Genomic DNA, 13,954 nt, shown 5'->3' on the forward strand with positions numbered 1-13,954 from the left:
GATGTGCCAGCATGTGATGTGCTGGTCCCTTTAATACTGGAACATGGAATCTGCATATGGGGATAAGGTAAGTTTCTTCAATAGTCAATAGGTAAGAGGGTTCCAAATGATCTTGTTTACTAGTCCCAACATCGCCACTAGTGTTTGCTGGAAGTCTCATGAGTTGGAGGACCAGGATTACAGAGGGCTTCACTTTAGATATTATAGATTTGAGCCACTGCCAACATAATGGTATTTCATGTCGTGAACTTCTGATGAGTTTCCAAATGGATGATAAATGAATTTAATTATTAAAGCTACCAAACAATTAGATAATGATTCCAACCAATACCCAAAAATGTCATCCACATGTTAAATCTCTTCTTTGTTGACTCACTAGTCTAAAGTTACCAAGAACAGTTAAAACATTAAAGTAAAAATCAAGGCTCTTGAAATTGATTCTAATCATGAACATATATCATATTCCAAAATTAAGCCAATATCTGAGCCAACATTATAATCAGAAAATTTAGTACTTCTAAGGAAGAGGGTACTGTAGTTAAAGCACAGGATAGTCTGTCACCCAGTTCTTTCACGCTACATCTAAGACACATAATTATCTGTTTAATTCAAGTAAGGTTGGGAAAATCAAGTATCTCTAATTATCATAAGGCTGAAATATTTAAATAGAACTAATACATGGAAGTGATACTACATTTTCACCACACGAAAATGAAGTCAGCACACTGTTTACTAACATCATAATGTTATTAGTTTAACGTTAAAAACAAAAAAAGCTCTATATTTATACATAAAAGACAATTTTACATTTTTATAACTGCATATGAAAGTTACCTATTAGATGCTAAATTGGTCATCTGTATCTAATTTCCATAATGCATCCAATTTGTGCAAACTATGCATGAGCACAATTATGAAAAGTTGAGCCCTAGGAAGCAGTGATTAAATAATGTGACTTAAAGTAAGTTTTAAACATTGTTATGTCTATGTGATACCAAAAGTTGTTCAAACGTTAAGCATTTAAAAAAAAATTCCACCTCTTGTGCCTTTGTGTAATTTTACAGTATACATACTATATAAAATTTAAGACTGCAGCCATTTGTAAGTGCCTTGGAATAAGAACTATTTAACCGCTTTTAAGCTCTGCAAGACCTAAGGAACGTTATCAACTGTGCAGAGACCATATGCAACTTCAAGTTCTTACCAAGCATCTCTAAAGGTAGAAACTCAAACTTAAAAACAAATAGTTCTATGCACTAGGATTTGACAAGAGATGAATAATGCATATTTTGAATTTCTAAAACAATAATGTCTGTATTAGTATGTTTAAAAAGTTCAAAGTTCCAAGAAATGAAAAGTCAATTTAGAAGTTTTTCCTTTCTAAGAGAGAAATTATTCAGGAATAAAAAGAGGTTTTTGTTTATATGTGTAAGCAGAAAATCTTAAAATAGCTAGGGCATGAAAGTAAGGTAATATTTCTCTCACAGTGTAATCCTCTCTACACTTAAATTTCTTACAACTTTCACTACATCTCTTCCAGAGCGGATGTTGTTTAGGGAGACTTTCATGAAGCTCTGCAGACGTCCCTACTTTTTTATCTAATAACTTCAAAGTTTTGCACTCAATGTTTACAATAGCACTTACATGACATGTAAAGTGCTGTTAAAACCCAACATAGACATGTGGGCCTATGCTTCTCACTGAGAATTAATGGATATTTAAAGTTTTAGACCACGCTGTCTGGGACACCCTTTTACAAAACTCTTTAGAAGACTTAACATTAAGAACATCACAATTCTTTCCAAGGTTCTATAACTAACTCAAAGCACTTGGGTGATGATCTAAAATGGACCAGAACTTTTCCTCTGGTCTAAAAGAAAAGTAAGACATAAGTTTCTGACTAAACTTTTTCAGTAAGTTAGCATGGAATTTTTAAGTGAGCTTATGATAGAAACTGTAACAGGGTTCAAAAAAGAACTAGGTAAGTTCATGGAGAATAGGTCCATCAATGGCTATTCGTCAGGATGAGCGGGGATGGTGTCCCTAACCTCTGTTTGACAGAAGCTGGGAATGGGCGACGGGGAATGGATCACTAGATTATTACCTATTCTGTTCATTCCCTCTGGGGCACCTGGCATTGGCCACTGTCAGAAAACAGGATACTGGCTAGATGGACCTTTGGTCTGACCCAGTATGGCCGTTCCTATGTTCTTAAACTCTTTTACAACTATACCTCTCCATTATTAAACAACTGCACTTGAGACTGATCCCCAGTTGGGAAATACCAGCAATACATTTAAGCAAAATATAATGAACAAAACTGCTTAATTCAGCGGCTCTCAACCTTTCAACACCATTGTACTCATTTCAGGCATCTGATTTGTCTTGCGTACCCCCCCAAGTTCCATTTCACTTAAAAACTACCTGCTTACAAAAATCAGACATTAAAAAAGTGTCACAGCACATTATTACTCAAAAATTGCTTACTTTCTCATTTTTACCATATAATTATAAAATAAATCAACTGGAAAATAAATATTGTACTTACATTTCAGGATATAGTATATAGAGCAGAATAAACAAGTTATTGTTGGTATGAAATTTTAGTTTGTACTGATTTTAGTAGTGCATTTTATCTAGGCAAATATCTAAATGAGTTGATGTACCCCATGAAAAAACTGCATATACCCCTGATTGAGAATCACTGGCCTAATTCATCACATTATGCCTGAATACTGTGGGAATCTCCCAGTAGCAGGTCACTGATCACAATGACACTAGAAATGCCTAGTCACAGAGAGATTAAGGCCAATTTCTGTCCTAAAGCAGTTCAGGTTTAATAACAAAAGCCAGAGCTTTTTTTTGCCATTTAATTTTCTTTTCCATAGAATAAAAGGAGTGCCAAAATTACAAAAAAGCTTTAAATATATCCTTAAATTAGAAGCTGTTTTGATATCTGTGCATATATTAACCAACTCCAAGCCTTAATTCAGCTGCATATTTTTTAATTTATGTAAATCATGACAAGGTCTGCCATTTCCATAGAGCTGGAAGGAACCTCAAAAAGTCATCAAGTCCACCCTGATGAGCTGAAGTAGGACAAAATAAGCCTAAACCATCCCTAGCAGATATTTGTCCAACCTGTTTTTAAAAACCTCCAATGACAGGGATTCTCCCCAACCTCTCTTGGAAGCCTATTCCAGGGAACTTTACCAAAGCTGACTCATAGCACGTGACTAGCCAACTTAAAAATGGCAGAAGAGATACGAAAGTTTCAACTAAGACACAGTTTCAGGTCAAGATCGGATCTTTTAAATGTGGAATTAGTTAACTATACAAATGCAACTATTAAGAATATATATATATTTAAGTGCACTGAATAAGAACAAAATTATAAAAGAAAAATCCCACACTGAAACCTGCTTGCAATTTGAGAGATGGAAGGGTACAAGGTTATGCAAGTTATCTTCTTATGTTATTTATCCAAACCATTCACAGGCTTGGAATGGCAGAATTTTATTTTTGAAGTTATTTTCTGTAGGCTGTTGTTGAAACCACTGAAATATTGCCAAAGCATTAACATGGGGACTTCTTTCTTTTTCTTTCGTGTTTTGTACAAACAGTCCTTTTCTTATTAAAAATAACATTCAGAGACAATGAGGGTCCATAGAGCCGAACGTCCATGACCACATTATACTGTATTACAGGCGACTAAAAGTGCCACTGGGTTACTACTGCAGATGACCACGTGGCTGCCGGCAGTCCATGGCCAGGCAATGATTCCTGCTGACCTTAAGTCCAATCTTCAGGACTTCATGTGTGTGGACTTCATCTCTGAGGCAGGCTATATGACCATAAAGAGCCAGCCAGAGGTGACCAAGGAGGATTTCAATCCTCTAAGTCAATTCTCAATAATACATCCCCTATTACTGATTAAAAAAAAAAAAAACAAACCAAACTCTCTTATGCCCAAAAGTAGCTGGTAACAATGCACATGAAGTGCCTTCAGCCTCCTGATGTCCTGTTTAAGTAATGCGCATGCTTCAGATCCACATAAGATGATCAAAAGTATGTAGGTTTAATAGACCCATATTTTTCTTATAGATAACAATTTAACTTTAAGTCCAAAACAGGACTACATTTTCTTGAGATGCTTGAGGGACATACCAAAACAGTCTTTCTACATTTTCAGAGATGCAATATATTGCCCTTGTTTGATATTTAAGTTACCATTAAATTCAATGGATTTTGGAGCAAGAAGAGCAAGGTAAATGAAAAATCACCTATATCAGTATGAAACCAAGTACACACGCTAGGGTTTGAATCTTTAGTACAACTCTATGAACTTACAATGCTTGTAAAATGAATACAAATTCATATACACTGACTAACCCAAAAATAAAATGTACAAGTGCACAACTCTAAAATAAATACACTCATTTCCATGACAAAATGTAACTTGCATGGATGCACGCAGCTTTGAAATTATCTTTAGCAAGAAAAGCATTTTATGCATTGTATTAAGTTCTTTAGATATTTCCAGAGAAATCTACATCAATCAAAGTACTTGTGTTTTAATGTCTAGTAAAACAGGCTGATAATTTTCAAACAAGAAGAGACCTAAATTAAAGTTGTGTGGAAAAACTTGCTTTTTAACTCCTTCATTTTCTTCTTTTTCTTCCCTTTTCAATTGCAAACATGGGGGGGGGGGGGGAGATCTGTACTGAAAACTGAGTTTCTAGAAGTTTGAAAATGTATAAACAAAAATGTTTTTGTAATTAGTTGTTTCAACACTAACATTACAGATGTTATTTCATAGAATTATACTTGCATTGGTAACAGATGTTTTCACTGAATAAGCTTTAATGTTTTGCATTGTACCTCAAATGCTTTCAACCTGAAGAAACATGCCCAATGGTGTTTTTGGTTTGTTTGTTTTTTTAAATGAAATAGCAACAATTGCTTTAGCTTTGATTTGATTCTCCTTGAACACCCTTTCCCCTGACAGGGCATCACCCTTCCCTGTCTCAAAAGGCCTTCTCTACCTCAACTACAGAAGGCTCTCAGAGAAAGCAAGGTGGTACTGCCAGCTCCATAAAATGTTCTATGCTACATTAGAAAGGGAGATACAGGAACTACAGAAAAATGAAGGATTTATATGCCTGTAGTCCTGACTTTGAAATCTCAATGCCAGAAGTGCCTTCTATCTGCTCAACAAGCAGTTTCCCCTCTTTTTAATTGTACAACAGTAAACAGTATTTTAATTCTGTACAAATAGCCAAGTATCACCCTAGAAAGTCAAGGTAGGTGAAATAATATCTTTTACGGGCCAACTTCCGTTGGTGAGACAAGCTTTCAAGCTTACACAGGCACAGACCTGAAGAAGAGCTTGAAAGCTTCTCTCTCCCCCCAACAGAAGTCAGTCCAATAGAAGATATTACCTCATCCACCTGGTCTCTAATATCCTTGGACCAACACAACTATAACACAACTACATACAAGTGTCACCCTAGTCATTTTATAAACTTTACGTATTATGTACAGAAATATGCTGGTCAGGTTTAGCAAACAGAAAAAATCTGAGGACAGGCAGGAGAGTGATGATGAGGCAATGGAACCTTTAATTTTAAAATTACCTTCAAGTTCAGTTGTAACCAAGAGTGGTTACCATTTGATAGCTATTTGGTTCCTTCAGCAAAGCTTTTAGTGTCAGTTCAGCTCCAACTACTGGAGAGCTGCCCACATCACAGCAATTAGTGATCTTGGTGGCCCTCACAAAAAAGTGAACCAACATGGAGACACTGATCCTCTCACCCTAGAAATGGTTCCTCCCAAACTCAAGTCATGAGGAAACTGTGTGAACAAGGGGAAACTGATGCTGTTGCTGCTTAGTCTGTTCCTGTTCTGTGGATAAGTCACTGACCTCTTTTTCTAGGGCTATAAAACACTGTTTACAAACATTAAATTCACTCATGTTTTCTTATATTTAAAGTAGTTTGTGTCTTTGCAGAGAGCCATTAATTGGAAATGGATGTCTATAACGTTTTCAGCTACATTTACTTCACCATAAAACAGTAAGAAAAGTTCAGCGATTAGTTTTACGCAGTAGTATTTCTGTTTCTCTACGAAAATCAGTTAAGTTTACTTACAATTAGGTCAAATGAGACAGTAAACTGATTCTTATACTTTAAAAAAAACATTTGATTTTTAAGAGGTAATGGGTAAACTTAGCAACTTTCAAATTATATTTTCAATACTTCATAGAATAAATCACATCTTTAAAAAAAGAAGATTTATTTACCTCTTCCCCACCTTCTTTTCCAGACCCCAATACCCAATCTTGCAGATGACCATCCCCTGAGATACATCAGCATGTATATCAAAGATGGCATCACATGAATCATGGAGAATGGCTGGAGGTGGCACACAGAAATAAAGAAAGGGCACACTGAAAGAATATCTAAAAAATAATATTCCGTGGAGTTCTATTACTTAAAATTGAAACAAGGACATCAAAAATATTTACTAAATATGCACAAAGCCACATGATGTCGCAAGAGGAGTGGAGAGTTCACCCTGGTAATGTGGCAGCAGCTCGGTAAGTGAAACGTACTTGCCTACCGTGCCAGGGTTTGTCAGGGAACAAGCCCTATTAAGTTTGGATGCTTCAAACCCGAAAGGGAACAGTGATTACTTTACAAGACTAACTTCAAGGCGGCGGATGGCTCAGCACTCTTTCCCTGCCCTACATCTGAATGCTGTCAATCCAGGGCGAAACTCTACCAAACTGCTCTGACATCGGGGGAGACAGAGAAATCGATGGAGGAAGTAGGGAGCCTGTTAGCCTCACACCTCCGTGGCCAGGAAGTGTATTTCCTACCCGGCCGCTCCAGGGTGGTCAGCAATACGGACATTTCGCCGGACGGCAACTCTCCCTCCGCCGCCAGCGGCTAGTCTGGCCAGCTGCACGCGGGGCGGGCGCAGTCACGATGGCACTAGGCTCTTCTGTGGGTCACCTTCCGGCGCCGCGGCCCCAGCCCGCACCACTCGGGTCCGGTCCCCGTCCCCCCGACTACGAGAGCGCAGACCGGGAGAGGGTCGCCAAGATCATTCGCACGGGGCGCGCCAAAAGCTCCCACTCGTCCCGCCCGGGCGGATCACGGCCCCGCCGGGAAGCAGCGGCCAAACACGCGGGGGGGCTCTATCCGTTTCCTCTGTGTCCGTCGGGGCGGAAGCGCACGTGGGAGACGCGCGGGCCTCCACCGCACGCACCGTGCAACTGCTGGCACAATAGGGACCGCAGCCACCCGGTGTTTAGCCCCAGCACAGGAACGCCCCCCGCCCGCCCCAAGGCCAGTCCGCGTGCGCCCCTTCTTCATCACGCGCCGGCTTCCCCCTCTTCCCTCCCACCTCACGCACGCGCCGCCCCTCGCGTCCGTTGCCTCCCCCCCCCCCCCCCCGCTGCTTTCCAGGCCTCGCGCCGGGCGGGCCCCAGGTAGTGACGGCACAATCCCCACCACGCGCCTAACTCACGAGCTCGGAATCCACCCATCCCCTCCCCAGCTACACAGGCCGGCGCGTCCCCCTACACGCGCGTGCGCTACTCAGAGCTTTGCCGACCCACTCTCACCCCGTCCCACCCCAGCGGGAATCACCCCTCTCCGGCCCCCCCTTGGGGTGCGCTCCCTCCTTCCCCGCCGCCTCCCCCCCTGCCCGTGCTCAGGGGAGTGGGGACCAGGGCGCGGGGGAGAGGGAATGAAACACTCACCGGTTCCACAGTCGCCATCTTAGATCGATCTGATCGCACACAAGCGCTGCGGGGAGGGGAGGGGGCGGATAAAAAATCAGATTCAAACCCGATTGGCTACCAGCGGGTCACGTGAGGCTCACGGCCGTTTGAGGAGGCTCGGCGCCTGCGCAAGGCGGGGGAAAGGTGAGAGAGCGCCGCCTTCTGGGAACTGTAGTCGCTGGGGTGGGGGATGAGAGTGGAGGAGGCCAGTGCCCCACCCCTCCCTGCCTTCCTCTCACGGGAGAGAGACAGTCACGTGGCGGAGGGGGGGGCAGACAGGGGCGTGCCAGGCTGTGTCTGAAGGGAAGGGACCCCTCGCGGCCAGACCCAGTCACTGCAGGAGCTTGGAAGCCGCCTCAGTCCGCATCCCTGTTAGGGGCTGCGATGCTGTCTGGCTTGACACTGCCCCCTGTCAGGGGGATGTCTGCACTCACAATGCATGATGCAACCCCCCTCTCCCCCCCCCCGCACCACAGGCACCCTCAGCCCCGGGGAGGCTGAGACTCCCTCCTCAAGGGGCACTTGGTCCATCTGTTTTACACCCAGAGTCGGTCTAAGCTAACAGGCGCGCCAGGTTAGGCCTGGTCTACATTAGAAACTAAAGTCAGATTAACTGTGTCGCTCAGGGGTGTGAAAAATCTGTGGGAGGGGAATTACCTGTGCTGAGGGGAGAACCCCTCCCATTGGTGTGGGGCGTGTCTGTATGGAAGCACAGCAGTAGCGTTTTAAGTGTAGACGTCCCCAAGGGAGACAAGGTGGGTCCGGTAATATCTGTTACTGCAGCAACTTCTGTTGGTGAGAGAGACAAGCTTCTGAGCCACACCAAACTCTTCTTCAGGCCTAGAGAGGCTGCTCCTAGCCTCACAGCAAAATGCAAGTGGAACAGATTGTTTAGCATAAATAGTTGTAAGGGACCATTCCTAGACCTGTCTCTCTCATCAATAGAAGTTGGTCCAATAAAAGATATTACCTCACCTACCTTGTCTCTCTCATATCCTGCTTCTGACACGGCTACAATTATATTGCATACCCTTGGACAGACAGACTATCTAACCCAGTGGCTCTCAACCTGTCCAGACTATTGTACCCCTTTCAGGAGTCTGACTTGTCTTGTGTACCCCCAAGGTTCACCTCACTTAAAAACTACTTGCTCACAAAATCAGACATAACCATACAAAAGTGACACAGTACACTCTTACTGATCTGATTAAGTGAGCTGTAGCTCACGAAAGCTTATGCTCAAATAAATTGGTTAGTCTCTAAGGTGCCACAAGTACTCCTTTTCTTTTCACTTTCTTATTTTTACCATGTAATAATAAAATTAATCAATTGGAATATAAATATTGTACTTACATTTCAGTGTTTTGTATATAGAGCAGTATAAACAAGTCATGGTCTGCATGAAATTTTCGTTTGTACTGACTTTGCTAGTGCTTTTTATGTAGCCTGTTGTAAAACTAGGCAGATATCTAGGTGAGTTGATGTACCCTCTTCAACAAAAAAACTTCAAAAACAAACTCCAACGAGAAACTGCAGAATTGGAATTAATTTCCAAACTGGACACTGTTACATTAGGCTTGAATAAAGACTGGGAGCGGATGGGTCATTACACAAGTAAAAACTATTTCCCCATGCTAATTTTCCCCCCTACTGTTACTAACACCTTCTTGGCAACTGTTTGAAATGAGCCATCCTGATTATCACTACAAAAGGTTTTTTTTCTCCTGCTGATAATAGCCCACCTTAATTAATTGGTCTCGTTACAGTTGGTATGGCAGGTTTCAGAGTAACAGCCTTGTTAGTCATGCAGTTGATAGATTTCCACTCCATACGGCTAAATGCAGTGCCTTGCAGAGTAACACCCGTTTTTTCATGTTCTCTCTGTGTATACATATCTTCCTACTGTATTTTCCACTGCATGCATCCAATGAAGTGGGTATTAGCCCACGAAAGCTTATGCCCAAATAAATTGGTTAGTCTCTAAGGTGCCACTAGTACTCGTCGTTTTTTTTTATCTAATACTATTTATGTAAAATCAGATAGACAATATATGTGTAAATTTAGACAGTCTATCATATCTGTCTGTCTCACTTTCTGTCTACCCAACTATGATATTTCTAAGGTGTTTGTCACCAATAGAAGGAAATAATCTCCTCTCAGTGTGTTAGTTTCTCTTCTCTCTGGGATTTGGAAAGATTTTGCTTTCTGTGCTTCAGTGGGAAATACTTAGAAGCTAGCTCAGAATTTGATTTTTTTAAATCTCTTCACATATATATTGTTGCTGTGTCTAGTGATACTAGATCCCTGTCCCACAAAAAATCCCTGTTTTCAAGGATTACATAGTGGCTGGCTGTGTAAGAATTTGGTTGAGGCTAAACCATCACCCTTTATGTCTCAAAGTTTTCTACATTTCCCTCATCACCCCCTAACTAGGCCTATGAGGATTTGGGTAAAATATTGTGCTATTGAGCTCCTGCTGAAGGGGTATATCTGGGACCAGCAGCACAGAGGATTACCAGACAGCATGGCTTTTGTGGATGAAGCAAGAGGGTGGGGAGGCTTGCACAGAGCCAGGAAGAGCCTGGAGTGAGTGAGTGGGGAGAGGAGACATTGTGTTGTGGCATAGATAGTCCTGGCTTCTGACAAATGTGTAGATTTTGGGGGAGAATCTCCTCGTTATCTCATAGGTGGACAAACCCCACCTTCCTCACACAAATAATCCAGTGGAAACTCAACAAGGAGAATGCTTAAACAGAAATTAAAGGGTACAGTTAGTAACCATGAGTTGGTTGAGTTCAGGATCCTGACACAGGGAAGAAAGGTAAGCAGCAGGATACGGACCCAGGACTTCAGGAAAGCAGACTTCGACTCCCTCAGGGAACGGATGGCTAGGATCCCCTGGGGGACTAACATGAAGGGGAAAGGAGTCCAGGAGAGCTGGCTGTATTTCAAGGAATCCCTGTTGAGGTTACAGGGACAAACCATCACGATGTGTCGAAAGAATAGTAAATATGGCAGGCGACCAGCTTGGCTTAACGGTGAAATCCTAGCGGATCTTAAGCATAAAAAAGAAGCTTACAAGAAGTGGAAGGTTGGACATATGACCAGGGAAGAGTATAAAAATATTGCTCGGGCATGTAGGAATGATATCAGGAGGGCCAAATCGCACCTGGAGCTGCAGCTAGCGAGAGATGTTAAGAGTAACAAGAAGGGTTTCTTCAGGTATGTTGGCAACAAGAAGAAAGCCAAGGAAAGTGTGGGCCCCTTAATGAATGAGGGAGGCAACCTAGTGACGGAGGATGTAGAAAAAGCTAATGTACTCAATGATTTTTTTGCCTCTGTCTTCACTAACAAGGTCAGCTCCCAGACTGCTGTGGTGGGCATCACAACATGGGGAATAGATGGCCAGCCCTCTGTGGAGAAAGAGGTGGTTAGGGACTATTTAGAAAAACTGGACGTGCACAAGTCCATGGGGCCAGATGAGTTGCATCCGAGAGTGCTAAAGGAACTGGCGGCTGTGATTGCAGAGCCATTGGCCATTATCTTTGAAAACTCGTGGCGAACGGGGGAAGTCCCGGATGACTGGAAAAAGGCTAATGTAGTGCCAATCTTTAAAAAAGGGAAGAAGGAGGATCCTGGGAACTACAGGCCAGTCAGCCTCACCTCAGTCCCCGGAAAAATCATGGAGCAGGTCCTCAAAGAATCAATCCTGAAGCACTTACATGAGGGGAAAGTGATCAGGAACAGCCAGCATGGATTCACCAAGGGAAGGTCATGCCTGACTAATCTAATCGCCTTTTATGATGAGATTACTGGTTCTGTGGATGAAGGGAAAGCAGTGGATGTATTGTTTCTTGACTTTAGCAAAGCTTTTGACACGGTCTCCCACAGTATTCTTGTCAGCAAGTTAAGGAAGTATGGGCTGGATGAATGCACTATAAGGTGGGTAGAAAGCTGGCTAGATTGTCGGGCTCAACGGGTAGTGATCAATGGCTCCATGTCTAGTTGGCAGCCGGTGTCAAGTGGAGTGCCCCAGGGGTCGGTCCTGGGGCCGGTTTTGTTCAATATCTTCATAAATGATCTGGAGGATGGTGTGGATTGCACTCTCAGCAAATTTGCGGATGATACTAAACTGGGAGGAGTGGTAGATACGCTGGAGGGCAGGGACAGGATACAGAGGGACCTAGACAAATTGGAGGATTGGGCCAAAAGAAATCTGATGAGGTTCAATAAGGATAAGTGCAGGGTCCTGCACTTAGGACGGAAGAACCCAATGCGCAGCTACAGACTAGGGACCGAATGGCTAGGCAGCAGTTCTGCAGAAAAGGACCTAGGGGTGACAGTGGACGAGAAGCTGGATATGAGTCAGCAGTGTGCCCTTGTTGCCAAGAAGGCCAATGGCATTTTGGGATGTATAAGTATGGGCATAGCTAGCAGATCGAGGGACGTGATCGTCCCCCTCTATTCGACATTGGTGAGGCCTCATCTGGAGTACTGTGTCCAGTTTTGGGCCCCACACTACAAGAAGGATGTGGATAAATTGGAGAGAGTCCAGCGAAGGGCAACAAAAATGATTAGGGGTCTGGAACACATGAGTTATGAGGAGAGGCTGAGGGAACTGGGATTGTTTAGTCTGCAGAAAAGAAGAATGAGGGGGGATTTGATAGCTGCTTTCAACTACCTGAGAGGTAGTTCCAGAGAGGATGGTTCTAGACTATTCTCAGTGGTGGAAGAGGACAGGACAAGGAGTAATGGTCTCAAGTTGCAGTGGGGGAGGTTTAGGTTGGATATTAGGAAAAACTTTTTCACTAGGAGGGTGGTGAAACACTGGAATGCGTTGCCTAGGGAGGTGGTGGAATCTCCTTCCTTAGACGTTTTTAAGGTCAGGCTTGACAAAGCCCTGGCTGGGATGATTTAATTGGGTATGAGTCCTGCTTTTGAGCAGGGGGTTGGACTAGATGACCTCCTGAGGTCCCTTCCAACCCTGATATTCTATGATTCTATGATTGATTGATTCAATGCCAAAAGTGAAATCTCTGCAAGTTGCGTAGAAACTTTTTAAAGACACCATAAAAGAGGCTCAACTTAAATGTATACCCCAAATTAAAAAACATAGTAAGAGAACCAAAAAAGAGCCACCGTGGCTAAACAACAAAGTAAAAGAAGCAGTGAGAAGCTAAAAGACATCCTTTAAAAAGTGGAAGTTAAATCCTACGAGGAAAATAGAAAGGAGCATAAACACCGGCAAATGAAGTGTAAAAATATAATTAGGAAGGCCAAAAAAGAATTTGAAGAACAGTTAGCCAAAGACTCAAAAAGTAATAGCAAATTTTTTTTTAAGTACATCAGGAGCAGGAAGCCTGCTAAATAACCAGTGGGGCCACTGGACGATCGAGATGCTAAAGAAGTACTCAAGGACAATGAGGCAATTGCAGAGAAACTAAATGAATTCTTTGCATCGGTCCTCACGGCTGAGGATCTGAGGGAGAGTCCCAAACCCGAGCCATTCTTTTTAGGTGACAGATCTGAAGAACTGCCATGGGATAAGAGGGAAGGTGCTCTCATGGATTGGTAACTGGTTAAAACATAGAAAAGAAAGGGTAGGAATAAATGGTCAGTTTATTTTCAGAATGGAGAGAGGTAATTAGTGGTGTCCCCCAGTGGTCTGTTCTGGGACCAGTCCTATTCAACATATTCATAAATGAACTGGAAAAAGGGGCAAACAGTGAGGTGGCAAAATTTGCAGATGATACAAAATTACTAAAGATAGTTAAGACCCAGGCAGACTGCGAAGAGCTACAAAAAGATCTCTCAAAACTGGGTGACTGGGCAACAAAATGGCAGATGACATTTAATGTTGATAAATGCAAAGTAATGCACATTGGAAAGGATAATCCCAACTATACATATAAAATGATGGGGTCTAAATTAGCTGTTACCACTCAAGAAAGAGATCTCGGGGTCATTGTGGATAGTTCTCTGAAATCATGCACTCAAGTGAACAGAATGCTGGGAATAATTAAGAAAGGGATAGATAATAGGACAGAAAATATCGTGTTGCCTCTATATAAATCCATGGTACGCCCACACCTTGAATACTGTGTGCGGATGTGGTCGCCCCATCTCAAAAAAGATCTATCTATTGGAATTGGAAAAGGTTCAGAA

General features: G+C 42.6%; 1 protein-coding gene across 1 annotated transcript in view; it reads right to left on the bottom strand.

Moving 5' to 3' along the window:
* The window catches only part of EIF4E (eukaryotic translation initiation factor 4E), a 44,039-nt gene extending 36,155 nt beyond the window's left edge, over positions 1-7,884 (bottom strand). The window contains exon 1 of the mRNA XM_048846612.2: positions 7,769-7,884. Within this exon, the coding sequence (XP_048702569.1) occupies positions 7,769-7,786 (18 nt within the window). The 5' untranslated portion in view covers positions 7,787-7,884. The remainder of the gene's footprint in view (positions 1-7,768) is intronic.
* Positions 7,885-13,954: the final 6,070 nt, after the last annotated feature.

Source organism: Caretta caretta, chromosome 4, assembly GCF_965140235.1.
Source record: "Caretta caretta isolate rCarCar2 chromosome 4, rCarCar1.hap1, whole genome shotgun sequence".
Lineage (NCBI taxonomy): Eukaryota > Metazoa > Chordata > Testudines > Cheloniidae > Caretta > Caretta caretta.